Raw genomic sequence first — 17,756 nt, 5'->3', positions numbered from 1 at the left:
CCCAAAGAGAGAATGATGCTAAAATTATTGAATACAGAACATTTCGACAATAAAGTCCACACTAGCTCGAAAAAAAAAGAAAAGTAAACCTTAATTAGAACCAAAGGGAAAATTGGATTATGATATTATGCTTTTATACAACCCACTGACGACGAGTGCAAGTATGTCTATTTAAGAATTACCATTTTCCACATGCTCCAGAGAGGTATGTCAATTTTATGTTTCAGGGTTCCGCTGCATGGGCTGCATGTCGGTCCTTCTGCTACATGGCTGGACCAGGGCTGCTTTCAAAAATCTCATCACATTTTCAAATCTACAAAATTCAAATGAAATTATTGAAATCCAATGTGTAAATTGAATTTTATAAATCAAACAATCAAGATATATATATATACATATATATATGTTATCTGTCAAAATGCAGGACGACTAAAAGTTACAAATCTGTTACTAAACAAAGAGTTGCTGCAACAATATCAACAATGGTTTATAGTGCCGTGACAGTATTAGTGCTTTTAGCAACAGTTTATAACAATTTTAATCATATATTCTTAATTTTTAGTCACTGATAACATCGGCCATCTGGCAGACTTAAATGTTCCTATATATTTTGTCAATTTTGCAATGCTTGGCCACTATGTTTTTTTTTTCCTAAGAAAAAGTAGTAGTATCATAGATAATTCTAACACAGCGAGCACACTTTGAAGCGCAAAAAATCATTTTCTCTCTCTCTCTCTCTCTCTCTCTCTATATATATATATATATATATATATATATATATATATATATATATATATATATATATATATATATATATATATATATATATATATATATATATATATCTCTTGGTTTTGGTTCCACATGGATGCAGATGTGGGTGGGGAAGGACGACTCCTAACAGAAGCACCATCTCTAATTGAGAAAGGCATAAATGCTGGCTGACTTATTCCCCTGTAGGCCCATTTGCTTAGTGGACTATTTCACTTGAATCTATTCCCTTCATGTATGAGAAACAAGCAATGGCCATTAAAAAGCGGCGCCATTCTCCCAGGGGATTTCTTAATCACTCTTATCCTTATCCTCTCTCAGTCTCAATCTATTTATAGAGTCATCTGCATCTGCATGCTGTTTTAGCCAGCCAGCCCATCCGCTCTCGCCAAGATGATCTACAACAAGGAGATCATCCACTCCAGCCACCCTCAGCACAGGCTCAAGTTCGAGTACAAGGAGGTGCCCTTCAGGTGCGATGGTTGCAAGGAGGCCGGCATTGGGTGCAGGTACAAGTGCGAGCTCTGTGACTTCGACCTCCACAAGTGCTGCGCGGTGCCCAGCCAGTCCATTTCCCACCCCTTCTACCCCAAATGCAACTTCCAGTTCTTCACCAGGCCGCCCGGCAACGGCTTGCGCTACTGCAATGCCTGTGGCAAGGACGTGCTGGGCTTCGTCTACCACTGCCGCCTCTGCGGCTTCGACCTCCACCCCTGCTGCTACAACCTCCCTCACATGCTCGACGACGGCGACGTCAAGCTCTACCTGCACAAGAAGGTCTCCTCCGCCTGCCACCGCTGCGGCCGCAAGGGGCCGAGCTGGTCCTACCGGAGCGCCTGCAAGAAGTACCACCTGCACGTCTCCTGCGTGAAGGAGATGTTGGCCGATAACTGGCAGGATTTGTACTACTCCAACGGGAAGAGAAGCTTGGAGTTGTACACTAGGATTCCCAGTCTTAAGGGTACGCTTCAGAATCACCACAGGAGTAAGAGGGGGAAAGTGAGGAAGTGCTGCGAGATGGCGGGGCTAGCCGTTCAGTTCATTATCTCCGCCGTTTTAGGGGATCCGACGGCCATGATTGCCGGGGTCATTGGATCTCTCATGTCCAAATGATGGAAGTTTAGTTTCCTCTTCTTTTTCTTGTGTCTCAACTTGTCTTTTGTAATGGTCATGCTTTTTTTCGAAGGCGGTGGTTGGTGGGGAATTCCTACAACTGCGACTACCACTTTGAAATGCTGTCCTTGTACTCACTCCAATGCAAGGGCGAAAAATGGTAGTTTGTTCCATATCCTCTGGGGTTGTGCATAGTGGGCATGCTTTGAAAAAGTGTTCCTTTGGCTGCCACTATGCAAACATCTGGAATGGAGAACAAAGAAATCCAAAGGAACCCCATCTATCCCCTTCTCTCTCTTCCTCTTTCTCTTTCTCTTTCTCATGGAGGCACATGCAGGGATTCACTCTCACTCTGCGCTCTATCGATTGCAGACTGCAATCTTCTTAAGCATGTTTTTTTTTTTTTCTTGAACGAGTTTTGAGGGATGACTGAGACCTGAACCTTCTTAGTTACAGTTTCAAATCCCCTTAGATTAGCACTTGACTAGCTTGGAACCTCAGCTCCTGCCTTTGATTAGGCCAGCAATTAACGCTTATAAAAGTTGAATCGTGACTTTCTCATGATAGCCGGAGTTTAACCAATTAATCAAGCCAGCGAACTCTTTTAAATTTTTGAAAGTGAACGCACTGATCAAATATAAGGAGCTTTTGGTGGCAGGAAACACACACTGTGTTATTGTTCGAACATAAATGTTGGTGTTTCTGTTACTAAATGCCTCTTATGAGGCACGAATGGTAGAAGATGGTGGAAGGAGTTCATCTCAATGTTAATGTTGATCAAATGTGAGGGTTGGTGACACTGACATTCTTTCATTGACCTTTAAAGGGTTGTGGAGAATGCATCGCTGGATAAGTTCCAGGCCAACATGAGAATCACGTTCCCAATAGCTTAGCCCACAACTTCTCATCTTTTCCCTGCAGCTGATTAGACACCATTGTTGTCGTATTCTTGAACTGACACCTCCAACTTAAATTTGGACGCCATATATATATATATATATATATATATATATATATATATATATATATAGAGAGAGAGAGAGAGAGAGAGAGAGAGAGAGACTTAAGGATTAATTTATAAATGATGAATTTATGTGTGCTCTTGGTTTGGTGGAAATTATATCTTAAAACTCTACAAAAGGTCAGCAACACAATCGACATGATATTGGCTAGGAGGTGAAAATTGCATTTCCGTATGTTCTTATTATACAAATAAAGGGTTGTCAGGGTCCACAACTCCTCTCGTTTAGATCAGGCTAGCAATTAAATACATTTTAGTTTAATTCTTCAAAAGGGAGGTACATTAGATAGCACGTCCTTAATTCAATCCGCATTGTGCAGATGTCGACGGATCAGATAATAATTAAATACAGATTTTACCACAGACATTTTAAATATATATTTTACCAGACATTTTTTCGTATGTCTATATATTCGAATCCAGATAGGGAAACTTTTATACTATATCCAAATTCATAATATAAATCCAATCCTAATTCTATTTTTAGACTAACATTCCAATCCAAATCCGACTTTTAAACTGAATCAAAACCACATTAGAAAGGTTGAATGTGAGACATATATGAAAGCTTTATTTGATCCAAACCCAGTCAAATATTCGCTTACATCCGAATTCGAATCAGAATCTGATTTGTTCATGCCATTTTGTATCTCCAAATTCTTAATCGGATATCACTTTGTTGTTTTCATATCCTAATTGTTATGTAGTTCAGCTGTATATCCGATTTATTGACATCTGGGGCGATCGATCGAGATAGAGACCAATTTCGTGATCTTAGTTGGATCTGAATGCAGTTCGTAAAAACAGGTCAGAATCGAGCTGTAGAATCTGATTACTCGAATTTGATCAGCGGTAGATCTGATCCGCAGCCAGATAGCTAGATTCCATCCCTAGCTTGCTGAACCGCGTGGGGTCTGAGCCTTTCAGACCGTTTAGTCCTGTCTCTACGTTTCTGGATGGTGAAGTCTCCTCCTCATCGATGCCTGCAAAATAACAACTCAGCGACTGTAATGGGGGCATGGCCACCTTCTGCTTTCGAAACTCCAATACTTGTTAGACTTCATCAAGATATACAAGCTTTTACGAAAGCACTCTGTAAATATCTGTCCACAATTTGTAAGCATGCCATTGCCATTCTGTCGCGCTCTTGGAGATTGAATTGAATGGTCATTCAACTTAACCGGAAACCAGCTTCATGCATTAGACGGTCTGATACATGAAGAAGGGGCCACAAAGTTTTCATCATCAACGATGGGTCCTTTTCTGTAGCCTGTATTTTTTTTTTCTGCAGCCAGCAAAATTTGGCAATGTTCTGACAGCATGATCCCGTTCATGAAATCTGACAAGATTGAATTGACATAACGAGAAAATTTGATCGAGATCAGGAACTGATCATTGCCACCAACATTTTGCCATGATATGTGTAGATCTACTCCCTCCCAGTTTTGCAATCTTTCCCATGATCACATGATCCATCACCCTCTTGGAAAGTTTCACCATGGCCATGAATGATGAACCACCGTGTCTCGTACACCTTCTTCGTCTCCTAAGCATAAGCCAAAATATGACCTCGTGAATATCGCCGCGGGAAGTCTGTCTGCTATGATATATATATATATATATATATATATATATATATATATATATATATATATATATATATATATATATATAGAGAGAGAGAGAGAGAGAGAGAGAGAGAGAGAGAGGAAGAAAACTTAAATTTGCTAGACCAACCACCTGGATGGGTAAGGGCTAAAAACCATACATCTTAAATTTTTGTTAAAAAAAAAATTTTTATAAAAATCATGTTTTAGTTAAAGTTATTTTTATAAAAAAGTGATCTTTTTTGGTCATTTTGATGTTAAAAGAGCTGTTCTTTGTTTATCATAAAAAGATTATTAACATAAAAATGATTTTAAGTTAATGTATATTTGTCATCAGACCACTTTTAAGATCATAGGTGACTTGCAGTAAAAATACTTCAATAGAAAGTTTAATGGGTTTTGTTTTTGTCCCTTACCTATACAGAATCATCTTGGTTGTTGATGTTTTTAAAGTGAAAGGTTGAGAGAAAACTAAAAAGAAATTTTAAATTTTAACCATGGTGAATGATTGAACCATTATATATATGTGTGAAAGAAAAACTGATTTTCAAACGAGTGGATGCAGGTGAGGAGGGAGAATGGTGAGAGATGAAAGTGAAAGTGGGTAGGGCTGATCGCCAGCGCATTGAAAGGAAAAGGGCGTATCGATGCGTCAAATTAAGGGCAAAAGGAAGGAGGAAGAGTTCTTCTGACTAAGACCATACCTCCACCCTCCTTCCTCATCTCCATCCACAACAGCAACCCACTGCTGCTCACGCCCAATATCAGTTATGCGTCATCCAGTTAGGTTGCAAAAGTAGCTGTAGTTAAGGGTGAAGTTGAGCCCGAGTTCAGCCAGCTCGAGCTCGGTTTGACTAATGAAACCTCTTGTTTGAGCTCAAGAATAGCTCGATTGAAGCAGTTTGAGCTATGCTCGGCAGCTATGTGTTAAGCTCAAGCTCGACTCAATTAAGGCTCGACAAAGTCGTTTGAATATATGGACTATTACTTTGCCATAAATCGAGCTCGACTCGATTAAGACTTGACAAACTTGAATGAGCTTTTGTAAAAACTTACATAATTAATTAACGTCAATATATCAGTCTTTTAATTAAAAAAGCGAGTTGAATATTTAAAAAATCGCTACATATCATTTTCGAGCCAAGTCGAGCTTTAATAGTTTGAGTTTAGTGAACTCAAACTCAACTTGGTTATTTGAACAGACTGACTCATGAACTCGAGCTCGAGTAGCTTGACTGTTGTTGTTCACCCCAACTGTAGCTAACAAGGCTGAACGATGCTGACCAGCCCCTAGCGAACGATAACAATAACATGAGCGCATATCAATATTCCTCAATATAATATGAGGATAGCAGCTTTCGAAACTAGAAGTTAGAATATGGTCAATACCCGCGACCCAACCTGACCTGTTGCGCTACTCATCATCATTTGGTAACATTGAGATGTGGGACCTCCTTTTGATTACCTCATAATGTATAGGAACATGCAGATCTTGAAATCAAGATCCACAATCTGGATGTCGATGGGAGTCATAACTTCACCTGCTAGTGGCCACGGGTCTAAGTAACTCATGCTCTGGATTTGACCATGTGAAACCCGATCCGCATCCACCATGGTAGGTATTGGTGACAATCGGGATTGGATTTAAATCCATTTCAGCCAATTGTTAATTATTTTGGGACAAGAGAGAAAGGCATATGCAACTGTCGTCCTCGTCCATATTAACAAATTGAGGAACCGGCAAAACTCAGTGTTCACAAGATGGACTGGACTGCCTCGTTGGCTGATCGAGACTGCCAGTGCTATTGTCTTTGTCCAAACTCACATTTTCTAATACACTTGGCGTGGACCCTGAATCTACAAAGATTCAAGCTCATGCGTTGTATATAATATAAAAAGAAAAAGAGACCGGGTCTACGAATTATCCGACTCCGACCCGTTTGTGACCTCGTGACTAACGTCTCACTCCCCCACTCTCTTTTTATTTATTGTGAGTTTCGAGGACACGCTGTCATCCGCCAATTCCAGGTTGGCACCCTCCTCTTTGACCGTCTCCCTCTCTCTCTCTCTCTAACACCGACGACGGACGGACGCAGTCACTGGCCGCTGCGGGGCCCACCGCCGAGCGTGGACAGGAGTCCGTCCCCATTCTCCTCTATGGGCCCCACCGCCCGGTGTCCCACCTATAACAAGGAGGAGCTCGCTCCCTCACCCCTCCGTTCTTCATCTTTGTTTTTCTCCCACTCGATCACACAGGGGAGCAGAGAAGAAGTGAGGGCGAGGAGTGCCTCCAGAGGCGACGCACGTGTGCCAGGGAACCTGTTGGAGAGACGCTATGGGCTCGTGCTGCTCCCGCGATGCCGCCGTCCTGTCGGCGGCTTCGTCGTCGTCGTCGTCGTCGTGCCGGGGAACGGCGAAGCTCGTGCTGCCGGACGGCGACCTGCAGGAGTTCGCGTGGCCGGTGAAGGCGTCGCACGTTCTCCGGCGGGAGCCGGCCTGCTTCATCTGCAACTCGGACGCCATGGAGTACGACGGCTCCGTCTCGGCGATAGGCGCCGAGGAGGAGCTGCAGCCGGGGCAGCTGTACTTCGTCCTCCCGCTCAGCTCTCTGCGTCGCCCGCTCAGCCCCGCGGAGATGGCCGCGCTCGCCGCCAGGGCCAGCGCGGCGCTCAGCAGGAAGGGCTACGACGTGTTCGTGGCCGACGAGGAGGAGGAGCAGGGTGGGCTTTCGGCGACCAAGGGACGCGCTGGTGGGTGTGGTCGGAGGGCTGGGGCGAGGCTCGGCACGATCCAAGAAGGATGGGATTGACTGACATTGAGAGAGAGGGGCGCTTGTACAGACGGATTCGCGTTTGGCTTGTTCAATGTTCTGTACATTTTCTTCTTTTTAGTTCCATTTTTGCCGTGGAAACGAAAGAGCGAGGACAGTGGTGGTGGACTGGAAGCAGTCTCTGTTCACTCGCTCTCATTCATATGGGCCGCTTCAATGTGTACAAATAAAAGTAGTCGATTTTTCATTTCCTGCTGTCCGCTCTTTTTGGGTCGTCACTTGCGGGGAAGAGCAGTTCAGTCACCGCTCTTCCCCTTGTTGTTGCAATGGCGAGAGGAAAGAGAAATGAACGCTTTGTTTCTCCTTTTTCCGTTTCTGCTGGATCATGGTTGTATAATATTTTCGCTCCGTCTTTTTATGTTGCTTGGGACGTAAGAAAGCGGGGGAGAGGAGAGGAAGGAGTACAGCAGGTGAAAAATTAAAAGAAGGAAGGAGACTTCTCCGCAGAGATTGCTTAACTCAGCTAGGGGAAAGGGCTCTCCGGGAGCTCAGTGGGCTCAACTCGGTGGCGGGTGCCGGCCGACGGCCGGGCTCGTTCGTCGCGACTTTACGTGGAGGTCGGCTCAAAGCGAGAAGGTAAACCTTTGGAGAGGGCGTGGCAGGGGGAACGTGCGTGGTGGCTGGTGTAGATTTCTCTATGACGTTTTCAACTTGTTTAGTCAAAGAATATAGTATTATATTTTTTTTTTACCTTGTTTTGCATAGAGTTCAATCATGCCAAGGGGACTACAAAAGGACGAGCCAAACAAATCGCACAGAGAGGACTCTAACTTAACAATCAGATGTTGGGAGAATTTCTTGTGCGGCTGAGAGGAAGTTGTTCGGAACCATGGATCGATGACGCTGAAACTTTACTTGAGGAAGCAACATTTGGGTCGATAGGTTTAGTCACTCACTCTGTCCTGAAACCCCACTTACACGAGGAAGCAACCTGATCTAAAACTTCGTTTTAGTTTTTTAGACGTGAAAACTAGCTTGAAGCTTTAAAACATTAACGGGTGATAAGAAGGGAACGATAAGAGGTGTCAAGTAGGAAACCCCGTCATTCTTGTTGGCTCCATTCTTTTTTTGTGGTGGTCTTCTCTTGCAGGCTTGGTGGCTGACTTTCATCAATGCAAAATTTCAGTGCTCATCAAGACACAATAATTTATTTATATACATATATATATATATATGTGTGAACTATGAGAAGCACATGATATGTATATGAAAAATCTGATGTGAAAGAAGGTTCCGCCATCCACGGGACCACTATAAGAACCATATCTGCACCAAACTCCATTCGCCCAATAATTTTTTTTCTTGGTACAAGAGAGAAAGAGCCCACAGATTGAAAAGGGTTGGGACAAAAAGCAATCGATCCATAGAAAGGGCACAACAAACTTAGTTACCTTTCTTAGGTCACCCTATAACATGACAAACTGGAATTTTCAGAAGAGACCATGAACGGCTGTTATGCGGTTACTTTGCAAGCTCTCTAGGCAAAAAGCACCGCGAAGCCTCAAGTCACTTCCCTTTGGTTTTTTCTTTCTTTTTGTTTCTCTGCGAGTGCATTATGCAGGATAGCTAAAGAAGTTATCAACTTTAAAAGAAAAAAAATACCAACTTCATAAAAGTTACTTTGCTTCATGTTCATCTAAGAGTCACATGATCATAGTTCATACATCAAGAGCACATGGGACTGTTATCTAAGGAGTCGTTTAATGTCGATAACCAATTCTTACTGTCCAATGATTCTGCCTCAAAATTTGGGGTAAATGCATGAAACACTATGTTTCAATGTTTTATGAAGTTACCCCAAGTTTTGAGATAGTTTCACTGGACAGTAACAATTTAGTACTGATGTCCTCTAAAAGATATAGATTGTTACTTCCCTATTTGTTGACCCAGATGGGGCAGTTTAGATATGAGTAAATGCACTTTAAATTTCTCTGTCGAATTTCAATTGTGATCGCCAATTTTAAATACTGTCCCGTACAAGGTTGATTGGAAGGGAATGGGCTTCTCAATCAATGTGTGTTTCTATATATAACTTTTTTAAATTACTTATAGTTTTGATGTATTTATGACACCATTTTAAAAGAATAGCGTGAGACACTGAGTTCTTGAACTCCGGCGACTCAACTAGTGGTTCTTATTTAAGTCAACCATTTAGATCAGATGTACACGGTCAAATTTAAACAAGATGTTATCGGAACCCTCTTCGTCTTGTCTATGTTCACCTCCACCTTATTAGCCATGGACAAATTGTCTCCTGCAAAAAATTGGTATTCTTAAAATTGTTCTTGCCCTCTACCAATAAATTACGGACAAGCTTCATTTCTTTTCAATTGTTTGGGAGGACGCCAGATCAACGCACATCAGCCGGGTGAGGTAAGATCGACCTGTGTGTATATGATGTAAGAAATGAGAAAGACAGGTTGTTCGTAGTCTCGACCCGAATAAGCCACAAGTTGTTGCTTGGGTTGGAACTCATAGGAATGGTCTTCAGGCTTCTTTTTTAGATGGTAGGTTGTTAATTTCTTATTCACCCGAAACTATTTGAACCTAATTTGTATATATTCGTGTCTTTAATGGTTTTTAAGATTTTCTTAATTAGTGCCCTTGGGCCCAAAATTTATGGTTCTGCCAGTGCTAGGGAAAAGTACCTATAATCAATCGTTTTTTCTAACATGTGTTTTACGAAAATGTGTTTCAAGAAAATTTTCAGGTACATAATGCTCTTCTTATCAAACAGTACCCTGAAGCAAGTAAAGATCCGCAAGGCACAAATGAAGTAAAAGTGATGTTGAAATAAGAAAACAATTCTCAGGTTTAAGTTGGTTGTAGGTGTTGCATATACACATGCACACTAGGCACAGTGCTCACACACGCATTGAGATCAACATCTTTTCTACGCATCTATTTGACTGCATTTTCATAATCTAATTACCTTCAAATAAACTTTTTTTAGGCTTAGTTTCTCAATTGCTGTCCACGGAAGCAGTAACTATGTCATCTACAATAAAAGAAATTAAAGGTAGCGGGATTCATGGAAATTTTTCTAGAGGCTTTTTTATTTTTTGGTTCATAGGTAACAACGTAGGGGTGCCTTTATTCTTTGTTCCCATTAGTGGAAAGCACCTTTTTCTAATCTTGATTGAACGAAGATAAGACGGCATGTTTTGATGGGAAAAGTTTTGCTTGTTATGCGTAGAGGAGAAAAAAGTGATCGAATTTTACCTGACGCAATTTTGTGGCCCGGCCACTCAGACGCCTAGTTGCACAAACTGTCACTTCTTATGCTTTATTGGTCATGTAAATGTAATGCCAAGTGGGGCTAGATGGTTTCCAAATCTAATGTAAAACAAAATGCACCGATTCCCACTTCAGAGAATGATCCAACATTAGTTCAAACTAATAAATCTTGCAAGCATAGAATATCAATTTTTGGGATCACGAATATTATATAGTGACACATCCAAAAGCGGTTAAACTTTTGAATCCCACATGCTTTAATTCTCATAAAAATGCATTACTCAGTGAAAACAAGTCTGTAACAGGTGCAATTTGTTGAGATTTTCATGCATATTCTAAGGTTTTTCTGTTGGTTCTGTTGCCTTAACTTTATTTCCCATGAGAAGTAGTTCCAATTTATGAATACAATTAGATGGGCATAGTAGGCTGAGTACTTGTCCAGCAATTAGTTGGACAAAGTAGCTCAAGTTGTATAAGAATGCGATTTCTCAGTTAAACCTGATTAAATGCGCTAAGAAACACGCGAATATATTTCATTCAGTTGCCATATCATAATCTTTTGACTCCTGAGTTTGGAGTTTGCCGAGAGAAGATTGACGCGGGACGTCTGTTACTCTGGAGTTCATGAGGTCGAAACAGGACGAGTGATTAGGAACTAATTAATATCGACGGCTGCAAGAACAGAAGCGCCACAAGCGATTGCTGTTCTTCTTCACTCTTCAAGTGAACAACACTCGACAAAGATGTAACTGTTAAATGAACAAGTTCAGAAAGATCGAACTCATTTATATGTATTGTGCAGTTGTGAATATGTGTATTTAGATTGAAGATGCCGATCTGATCCTCATCCAAGATCGGGCACAGATAAGATATTCCAAGGCAGTCTGATTAGAACGGGGACACCCAAATTCGCAATCCATCACTATCAGGGGCCCCTCCTATAATATTTAGCCGTGTAACAAGACTAGTTGCCAATATATAATTCCCTCTTCTGTTTCATGTACGACTCTTTACGCCCAAGTTGTGGTTCACTTGGACAACAATGAGAGAGAGAGAGAGAGAAACATATGGTCTCAAGGCTTGCTAAACACTGGGGCCATGAGATGGATGCAGAAGTAACGAGGGAGACTTCGATTCATTTCTTTGCATGGTGGTAATAGCACCATGCTACCAATATGAGGGTAAATCGATATGAATTCGATTTAAGGAGCATAGTATAGCTAGTCGGTTTGAGTAGTATATCTAGTTTTAAACCCCCCTCTCACTCGAATTGTAGGTCCCTCCGGCTCACCCAAAAACTCATATTAGTCTCTTAGACGCCCATGGAATTGAAATGCGACCATCGATTCAAATGGTTGGACCCAACCCCACTAGGCACAGCCCCCTCCCGTCTTGTTCCTTTCTGTACACAGGCGTTTCCATGCATGGATGGAGAGCTATGAATATGCTAGCAGCAGGACATGGTGGCAGCTAGCGACTTTAACTAATATGCATTCCAATAAGCACCGCCATTGATTGAGCCGTGTACTGCTTTAGCCCCCCACCCTTGGTTTGTTTCCTTCCGAAGGGATCAAGTTACCAACCAGCTAAGTAACAGGCCAAGTTGAAGTTTTCTGCTTCTGAATTCACTCGGCTTTTAGAGAGGCGTGCTACCTCTCTTGCACATGTGTTGAATTAGGCTAGTAGCCGACGTAACCAGGAGCAACGTGTGCTGTTTCTCTAACGCGAGAATTCAAGAATTTTGGTTCTCTTCGGTGGGATCAAAATCCCCGTCTTCCACTCGAGAGAGGTGGCTACAGCCTGCAGGCTAGCTGATGTCTGAGGGGCGTGCCTGAATCTTTTGGGTTCTGTGCCGGCAGCTTCCTTGCAAGTACCTTCTGCAGCCTTTTCAAACGCGCTCCGTTCGCGCCCACCAGGAGAGCAGAAAGTGGCGCCTGTGCTTAATAGAAACCGCATATGGCGGACGCTTATGAGTTGCCGCGGACTCCATAAAGTGGAAACTTTTACGGGCCATCAATGACAGACTTCATAGATGAAAAGCAACAACCCTACACTAGTTCGACAATTTCTCTCAGATAACGCCATGGATGATGCATTTGCTTGTCTTGTTCTTCACTTTCTTCCGCTCACAAACTTTTAACCAGACTAGCTTGCTCCAGTGTGTACCAGTGCCACTATTAATTATTTCTTTAGATCATGCAACTTCAATGATCCTAACAGGAAAAAAAAAAAAAAGCTCGTATATAAATGATTAAAGTTTGCTAAAACATATTTAATCTTTACTATAAAATTGTTTTCAAGTCCTTCACATCTTAGCGCTATTGTTTCCATATCAACTCCCCAAGACTGAACGGCCATGTGTTGAGTACTGTGGGGTTCGAGAAACTTAGGAAGTTGGAGCAGCGGATAAAGAGGAAACGAATATTAGATACAGAAACAAATGGAGATTTCTACAAGGCAGCCGATCGAATGTTCTAGAGCCAGGACCATCCTGATTTCAATTAGATGCCTGATTTATAGACTTCTTCCACAGAATTCTATGGGTCCGCTTTACAGCCAGCCCCTCGCCGGACATGTTTTATCAAACTGGGCGCTGCAGAATTGAAAGACAGCCAGTATAGAGAATCTGGTCGTAGACGTGGGTGCTTATTCTCGGTCAAAACATTTAGGAGACTGGAAGACTATTTCTCTTTCTCTTTTTAGCATGGGACCAAAGGAGCGAAGTAATTTAAACATCAAATTAAATGTCTCTATCTTGATAGGATGTTATGCTGCAAAAGGGTTCATGCTTCAAGAAAAACAGAAGAGAAGGATATATATATATATATATATATATAGAGAGAGAGAGAGAGAGAGAGAAAGAGAGAGAGAAAGAGTCCTTCGATGTCATGTTATTATGTTGATAATGGTCCACTAATTATGCAATTATATCACGACTGACTCTAGTGGTGTTTCACGTTGCCGAAAATGGCTGTTAGTAACTAGATATACACTCCTGTTATGACCAGACATGTGCTTAAGGATCGTTTGTCAGCATGAACACTTCACAAGTATTCATGAATCTACTCCAAGAATGGCAATGGCAAATTCATGTAAGACTAGTACTTCTATTTCATAAACCCACCTCAATCTTTGGGTCAGGCTAAGCGCTAGCTTTCTTTAGGAAAAGGAACAAGTTTCTGTATAGGGTTGTGGCAGGTTCAATTTATTAGATTTTGTTTTGAATTTGAAGCTTTTTAGTTGTACCCTATAAGAAAATTCACGTTACATGACAAGTATCCAGATATATACATGTATAGGAATACTTTGCCCTGATGCTAAATGTGATGAGTATCCAGTGGATATATATTTCACGAATCTGATTGCACGCATTCAAAAAATTGGATGCATTTTTCTTCGTACGTTAAATTTAACGGATTTGGATCCAAAATTTAACTATATGTAATCTAAATACGATCAATTGACATTACGCGTGGTAGAACTATATCACTACTTGCGTGCCATCGAGCATAAATAAAAGTAACTTGTTCTAATATCAACTCGAACTGATCTCAACCCAAAATATACTACTGGATCACTTACGGAGATCTAGAGCGAGTGAAAAATTCTCTGGATTTGAACCAAAATATGGTGCTTCCATCACTCTGTTTTCTTTTTTACCAGTAGAATCTAATTGATTATGACTTAGATATTGATGAAAATAACCTGAACGAAGACTTAGCAGATCTACAAAAGCGTACAGTGAAGTGAAGATTTGAGACAAGAAATGAATCTTATTAAGTTGACCACTGTTCCGATTAATTTGGAGAACGAGCAGTCGGATTCGAATCAGACAAGTCGAATGCATCGCATATCGAAACTATTACAGAGTCAAATTGATTTTTGAGTTGGAAAGTTTTTTGCAAATTAAGACAGTGGAGCCTATTTCGGAATCGAATGTCAAGCAAACACAACTTCTTCTGGCAAGGGCTTCACATAATTAAAGCAGTTCTGGGTGGTCGGTGAGGTGAATTACAGCCATCACGAGTGGGAGCATGTAAAACATGGTGGCACCAGATAAAGAGTCTGCAGAAACAGATGTTTTTGTTTGATGGCCAAAGCTGAATGCGCCACCAAACGCAGAAAAATGTTTCCAGTGTTTATGTCATCCATCGTAGATTAACTTTCGAGGAAAAAAAAGTCAGAAGGGCATTTGCTCGGTGCATCGTCCTGCGCTCGAGGGATGATTAAATCGTAGAAAGGAAGGAAAAAGAATTCAGGTTTTGACCATTTGAGGGCAGGGACTTTCAGTACCTACCGCCTTTTACGTTTCATGACAACAAACTTGGGGAGCAAGGCAAACAGTGGGTCCGCAAGTGGTACATTTTGTCCAGTATTTCAGGTACCAAGGAAAAGTGGTTCTGCAGATCGAATCTCAACGCAGCCGGCAGGGTCCTGCCTGGAAATTTACGTTTGCTTCTCAAAAGAAGGAATTCATTCACCCTCTTCAATCTTCATGCAAGGGAAAACCTCAAAGGGCATGATCAGCAGCCGCCTGAGAGGGATGGGGAACTGCGTTCCGGGAGGCCACGCCGACGAGCTTCCCCTTCGACGACCACCGGCGGCCGTCGTCATCCACCACGAGGGGCGCGCGCTGGAGTACGAGCAGCCAGTCGCGGCCGGCCACGTCCTCGCCCGTCACCCCGGATGCTTCGTCTGCTCCGTCGACTCCATGCACGTCGACTCCCAACCGGTGCGCCTGGGCGAGTGTGAGCTTCTCTTCCCCGGCAACATGTACCTCCTCCTCCCTTTCTCCCGCCTCTCGCATCGCTTCTCCCTTTCCGACATCTGTGAGCTCGCCGTCACTTCTAGTCGTATCTTTGCTTTGGCTGGCGGTACAGCTCCGTTGGACCAAAAAGTTCCCAGTCAGCTCGTCCCCGTCCTTCCGACCATCGACGAGGACTCTTGATGAAATTGCGACGTTCACCTTTACTTACTGTAAATACCGTCTCATGAATGGGTTTGGTTTCTTCCACGTCCTTTGAGTTCAGAGCATTGGCAATTTGCCTCCATGATTCCTGCTGTAGGCCGGAGAAGTTGATGAAGTTTACATGGTACAAAATAATGCGGAAATGCTGCAAAAAATACCTCGTATTGGAGATGCTGTGTACTCGCCTGTCCAAGTTTTTTTTTTTTTTTCCTTTCGTTTAATGGCGGACTAAGTTGTTCTGATATCAATCTCTCTGTTAGTAGCTCCTGTCCAGTGTTATCTCTGTCCTAAAATTTCCATGTTTGAGTAAAACTGATTTGAGTTATTCCTTACTCAAAAGCGTGACCAATGAAGAGAGGATATGCAGTTTACATCTTATTTGTGTATTTTATTTATTTATTTAACATTATTGATAATGAAGAACCTACCTAGAAATTAAGACATTAAGCGGTTAGTAGGGGCTTGAGACGTGTGAACATTCCGGGTATCGTACTTAGTTAGCACGCAAGGTTATCAGACAGTCAGACATCGACTATGTATTCGTAATACTTTCTGGTTTATTTATTGGCTTTTCAATAATAATTTAATGATTAGCTAAACGTACGTAAATTCATACCAATTTCAGGGGATATCAAGGCCGGAATTCGATTGTCAGAAACCGTGCTTTAAAAATGTTTTCCTGTAGCTTGAGAATGCTTTTAGAACTTCATTGGAGAGAGGGGCAGAAGGAAAGACATTCAGCGGCGGTCGCCATTGTCGTGTGCTGCTGCTTCCTACCAGTCGCTACGGATGAGGAGTCGTCGGCGATGAGTCGACAGAGTTGCCGTCCGCTTTAAGTTGGCAATGGCTCAACGGAACAAATTATGCTTCTTATCCACGGTTGCCTCTGCCTTTGTATGTTGGAGAACGTAATAAATAAATAAATAAAAATATATTAGGGCTTCCAAAAGCTACGGCCAAAATGACCGTAGCATTTTTTCTACGGTCCTCAATGCACGTGCATAGGACGGAATTTTCAACCTTCATCTTTCTCTAAAATTGACCAATCTTTAGGTGAAAAAAATATGATTTTTGAAAAAGGAGAAAAAGAAAAAATCGGTGTTTTAAAACCCAATAACTCAGGAAACAACTCCTCCATTGTTATTCGGTGGGCCAACTCGATCACTCGAGTGGAGTTTTTTAAAATAAAAATATATAATTAAGAAATTGTAAATAGCTTGATCACATGTATAATTCAGCCAGTAAGTTAACTTAATATTAATAATTAAGTCATATTACTCATATCATAAAAAGAACTACTGGTATTTTGTGTTGCATATGTTGGACATATATACAACTATCCAATAGTTAATAAACTAAACTTGAATATGTTATTAAAAACTAGAATTCCAGATGATAAAACAAATGACCTAAAAATCAAAATACCATAGCATTGTTGGCAAACTTGCTGGGCTGACTAGGGACTCACCTGAGTCAGCCCAGATCGCCAAGAAATCTGACCACATGTCAAGGTTGGCTTGACTCAACTTGATTCAACGGCAATGATTTACATTATGGTTATTTGAATACCCACCAACTCGCTGACCCAGTGGCGCCGTCACAAGTCGATCCAAGTCCGAGTCACAAGTTTGTGAACTAGAAACCATAGGTGAGGTTAAAAGCCTATTCAACTTTAGCTTTTATTTTGCAATATGTAAATTTAATATACGAGTTATAAATTTTATGTTCCAATTTAAGTCAGAAGGTCTACGTTAAAAATGAAGTAATTAAATAGCAGGTAGCCAACCCCTAATTGATTGTACAATATGAAGTTTACCCCCAGATTGTCCAGTCAAACCAAATTTAGACCGACTTATTGCTGAGCCAACCCGAGTTCAAGGCCGAGTCAATCTGAATTTCATTATAAATGAGTCCGTTGACTTGGTAGACGGTCGAGTTAAACTGAATCAACCAAGTCAATGGGTTGACTCCACAGGATTTAGTACATGAAAAAAAAAAAGCAAAATGAAATGAAAAAGAAAGGAAGTGAGAAACGGGACTGGAAAAAACTAGTTTCAACATGAGATAAGTTTACTCAATTTTAAAAAGAAAATAAAGAGTTGGTTGAATTGAGGTTCTAAAAATAAAGTTAAGAGAGAGAGAGCATATTTCGCTTAACAAACTAGTTAGGAAACAAAAAAAATTAGATTCTGGGAAAAGATGAGCCTC

The 17,756-nt window shown here is 41.5% G+C and overlaps 2 protein-coding genes across 2 annotated transcripts; both read left to right on the top strand.

Annotated features, from left to right (window-relative positions):
* Window positions 1–907: 907 nt before the first annotated feature.
* Window positions 908–2,167, top strand: LOC116250028 (uncharacterized). The gene has a single exon (XM_031623355.2). The coding sequence runs from the start codon at window positions 1,165–1,167 to the stop codon at window positions 1,882–1,884; it is 720 nt and encodes a 239-aa protein (XP_031479215.1). The 5' UTR covers window positions 908–1,164; the 3' UTR covers window positions 1,885–2,167.
* Window positions 2,168–6,745: 4,578 nt separating this feature from the next.
* LOC116250030 (uncharacterized) lies at window positions 6,746–7,529 on the top strand. Its single transcript, XM_031623358.1, has one exon. The coding sequence runs from the start codon at window positions 6,848–6,850 to the stop codon at window positions 7,319–7,321; it is 474 nt and encodes a 157-aa protein (XP_031479218.1). The 5' UTR covers window positions 6,746–6,847; the 3' UTR covers window positions 7,322–7,529.
* Window positions 7,530–17,756: the final 10,227 nt, after the last annotated feature.

Source organism: Nymphaea colorata, chromosome 3 (assembly GCF_008831285.2).
Source record: "Nymphaea colorata isolate Beijing-Zhang1983 chromosome 3, ASM883128v2, whole genome shotgun sequence".
In the NCBI taxonomy this organism is placed as follows: Eukaryota; Viridiplantae; Streptophyta; class Magnoliopsida; order Nymphaeales; family Nymphaeaceae; genus Nymphaea; species Nymphaea colorata.
This window is presented reverse-complemented; position numbering and strand designations above follow the sequence as displayed.